Source organism: Sinocyclocheilus anshuiensis, unplaced genomic scaffold (genome assembly GCF_001515605.1).
Source record: "Sinocyclocheilus anshuiensis isolate Anshui unplaced genomic scaffold, SAMN03320099.WGS_v1.1 scaffold682, whole genome shotgun sequence".
Taxonomy (NCBI): Eukaryota; Metazoa; Chordata; class Actinopteri; order Cypriniformes; family Cyprinidae; genus Sinocyclocheilus; species Sinocyclocheilus anshuiensis.
Window position 1 is genome coordinate 482433 of NW_015547682.1, and position 4360 is coordinate 486792.

Sequence of the window (4360 nt, forward strand, 5' to 3'; positions counted from 1 at the left end):
TTCATTGTTGTTCATACGACATGCCACAATAAGCTGACTTTTATAGAGCGAGAGAACAAAAGCATAGAACAAACGCTAAAGGTTACACTACTATTATATACAAACTACAGTCAAGATAAAGGCAGTCGGCTCCAAAACAACCTAATCTAAAACATTTATATAGCTACTTCATGCATTATAGACATTATGTTCTTAATGATATTTATTTTTAGAATCACAGCACAAAAAATACCATCTGGAGTGACTACAGTCACGACATTGCGACTGATACATTTACACTAAACACAAATATCCCAATGAATATAACATAATGACATACTAACACGCACAAAATATTTGAGTACAAAGACGACATGCAGCAAATGAATCTGTGAATCACCCGGTGAATTCATGAACCAATGCATTTATATGAAACACTAAATTCACTGAAATTATTCGGTCCACACACAGACACTGCATGGCTTTGCACAGTGCTGGTTTTGATTATCTTAAAATATTACGATGTTTTCAAATAGAATTTGAAAATAGAAAACCCACAAAATAGCTCTGTAACACAAAACCACACTGTTGTAAAAGTACAGTAGCTTGTGATTGGAAAAGCTGCACTATTTGGGAACATCTGAGCATCTAAAACGTCACGCGAGTGAGAAAGTTAGCAGCATCGTTAGCTTTAGTTTCTCCTCAGTCTCGACAGACAGATCGCCTCTAATCTGCTTCACATTCACTGACAGTGTCTTGCTTTCAGTCTTAATCCAGATTGCACTCGGAAAGCTTCTTATAGTTTGCAGGGTTCAACAGTTAAGTAATGTGAACCGCCAACCAGGTTACTCGTTACGCAAGAGTCATGCAGCATTCGATCCATAATCTTACTATTCTTACATAATTTCTGTAGCGTTTAACTAGTTTCCAAAGCCGAATTTAGAGCTTCGGTCAGACTCTCATTTCATGCCCAGATGTTAGTAACAGTGTGATAATCAGGTTAACTAGTAGACTGGTGTTTAGTTAGGGCTGGGTGATTGTTTCAGATTTTATTGATTCATTGGAATGAATGAATTTCATTTATTTTTTAATCGAGGAATCAGAGTTTTGAATAAAAATATTAGCAAACGTTAAAATGAGACACATTGTCAATACACCAATGATAACAATTAATATTTAATATTGCATGCTTGCATAACATTTTTACAAAGCATTTACTGTTAATAATAGACTACTGCTGTTATACTTTGTCATTTTGAATTTAAACTGCCTTGAATTTTTGAGTTGACTTCTAAACCCGAATGTCTATATTTTATCAATGAAATATTTCGCATTTTTCTTACTTTACATTATTTCTGAACATAACATGTTTAAGACAGTATTTGCCTTCATATTTCATGCATCTTTTCAGTAAAGATATATAACAGGTGTTTTACATTTACATCCAAGTGCTGCACTTGGAACAGAACTTTCTTAATAAAGAATCATATTGTGATTACGTTTTTAAGTCAACTAGTTCAATGTTAAAAAATCGAAGTTGTAGTGTTTGACGCTGTGTGACCAGTCATAAGTCGCTGGGGTATATTTGTAGCAATAGCCAACAATACATTGTACGGGTCAAAATTATCCATTTTTCTTTTATGCCAAAAATCATTAGGATATTAAGTAAAGATCATGTTCCATGAAGATATTTTGTACATTTCCTACCATAAATATATCAAAACTTAATTTTTGATTAGTAATATGCATTGCTAAGAACTTAATTTGAACAACTTTAAAGATGATTTTCTCAATATTTAGATTTTTTTTGCACCCTCAGATTCCAGATTTTCAAATAGTTGTATCTCGGCCAAATATTGTCCTATCCTAACAAACCATACATCAATGGAAAGCTCATTATTCAGCTTTCAGATGATGCATGAATCTCAATTTCATAAAAATGACCCTTATGACTGGTTTTGTGGTCCAGGGTCACAATTGGTCAAATGATTTAGTCTTTTTCCACATCACCCGTGTTCTCCGCCGCTCATACCTGACAGGAGCGTGTCCAGCCTTTTTGCCCAGCAGCCGTGACTGACCCGCGTTTCTTCCCCACGGCATCCTGCTCTGGTTCTGGTTCTTGGAGCCGCTGGTCCCGCGGAGAGCAGGAATCAGCAGCGGACTGCGTCGAGCGCCTGCGAGCTCCTCGGCGTGTAAACACATGAGAGCCAGAACGCTCCGCACAGGAACACCAGCGCAGCCCAGCATCCTGCTACAGGAAGAGCGGACCAATGCCACAACACGGGAAGCGGAGGACGAGATGTGGGGGAATATCTCGCTTTTTAACTAGCTTCACTTCCCAAACTTCAACCAAGCACTGATAAACCTCAAGATAAACTGCCGTAGTGGTTTAGGCAATCAAAACTAGCTGTTTCCAGCCTAAAACCAGTACTTCCTGAATCAAACTAAACAGAAAGATCTCCAAAATCAACTGTTGCTGCTCCATGGACACAAATGAGCTCAAACAGAGTCGTTCACAGCTCAGGATCATAATCTGATCGCTTGGATTTGCACAATCTTCTATTTGTTTGAAGAAATAGTTTGCGGGGATTAACAGACTTGTGACACACTTATACGTCAACTAATCAGACGAACCGTTTCTTCACTGTGTGACAAAATAGGATACGTAACAGGTCAAAAGCATTAGAAATCCTGCGTTTCCCACTGGAAAATATTGTGGTGGTTTCTGTCGCTCGTCTCAGAAACATAATCAATCATTCTGACGAGAGTTGAGCGCAGCATGAAAACACACTGATGAGTATCAAACACTACAGTTCAAACGTTTGGGTCATTAAGTTAAATACTTCTATTCATCAAGGATGCATTAAATTGATCAAAAGTGACAGTGAAGCCATTTATAATGTTCCAAAAGATTTCTATTTCAAATAAATGCTGTTCTTTTGAACTTTCTATTCATCTGTGAATCCTGAAAAATAAAAATGTATCACGGTTTCCACAAAAATATTGAACTGTTTTCAACATCGATGATAATCAGAAATGTCGAGCAGCAAATCAGCATATTAGAATGATTTCTGAAGATCATGTGACACTGAAGACTGGAGTAATGATGCTGAAAATACAGCTGCGCATCACAGAAATAAATTAAAATTTTACAGATATTCACAAAGAAAAAAGCTATTTTACATTGTAATAATATTTCAAAATTTTTACTGTAATTTGGTCAAATAAATGCAGTCTTGTTGAGAAGAGACTCCTCATAAAATCATACCAAACTTTTGAATGGTAGCGTATGTAAATATTTACTGAACAATGCTTCTCTTTAATACTTTCATTTTTATTTTCCCTTTTCTGTGCTGCAAATAGTTTCTATTCATTTTCCAAATATTCGAATCATGTTGTACATGATCTGAAGCGCTAGTATTTACCACAATCATTAGGAATTTGATTCCTGTTTAAAAACATCTGTGTCGACTTGATATTGTCTGAGTTTGTTAAGGTGAGCGAGCGTCTCATCCGTCTTACAGCAGCAGAGATTGGCCAGAGTCTGAAGCCAATTATCAGCGTGGCATGTGAGAGACACACACACACACACACACACACACACACAGACTGAGATTGTGCTGATCTTCTGTTTGGCAGTTTCTCCAGATTCAGACTCTCGTGTGAAAGCCGCTTCAGAGAGACTGACGCCTGCTGCGACGGACAAAAAACAGCCCACAGATGGCAAATAACTGACTAAACTACTTTATTGCAGCTAGTTAGTGACTCATCGGCAGCTCTCCACTGAATCTGAGAGGAAAATATGAGAGATGGACGCAAATACTGCCAAATGTGTTGAGCATTACACTCATATTAGTAGCTGAAAGCATTCATCAAATATTTAACAATTCAGCATGTGTGTGTATGTGTTCATGTCTTGCTGACTTGCATCTTGTCAATGACTTCTTGCGTCAGACCAAGGCTGTATCTCATTGCTAGTTTTACTTGATCTCGACACTATAGATCCTGACATACTCATAGATCGATTACAAAACTACACAGGTATTCAAGGGAGGACCAAAAAACAGTACACAGAACCTTGTAGATTACAATTTGCAACTAGACGGATGTACTGTTAGTTCCTCTACAGTCAAAAATCTGGGTGTTATATTTGATAGCAACTTGTCTTTTGAAAATCATATTTCCCATGTTACAAAAACAGCATTCTTCCATCTTAGAAACATTGCCAAGCTACGAAACATGTTACCTAAGGTCGCAAAACTCTGGACTTTTGGTAGTACCTAGGATAGCAAAGTCCACTAAAGGAGGTAGAGCTTTATCGCATTTGTCTCCCAAACTCTGGAATAGCCTTCCTGATAACGTTCGGGGTTCAGACACACTC

The 4360-nt window shown here is 37.5% G+C and overlaps 1 protein-coding gene across 1 annotated transcript in view; it reads right to left on the reverse strand.

Annotated features, from left to right (window-relative positions):
- arhgap40 (Rho GTPase activating protein 40) overlaps positions 1 to 2241 on the reverse strand; it is a 23282-nt gene extending 21041 nt beyond the window's left edge. Inside the window, exon 1 of the mRNA XM_016505630.1 lies at positions 2012 to 2241. Coding sequence (XP_016361116.1) covers positions 2012 to 2226 — 215 coding nt within the window. The 5' untranslated portion in view covers positions 2227 to 2241. The remainder of the gene's footprint in view (positions 1 to 2011) is intronic.
- Between the last annotated feature and the right edge of the window lie 2119 nt (positions 2242 to 4360).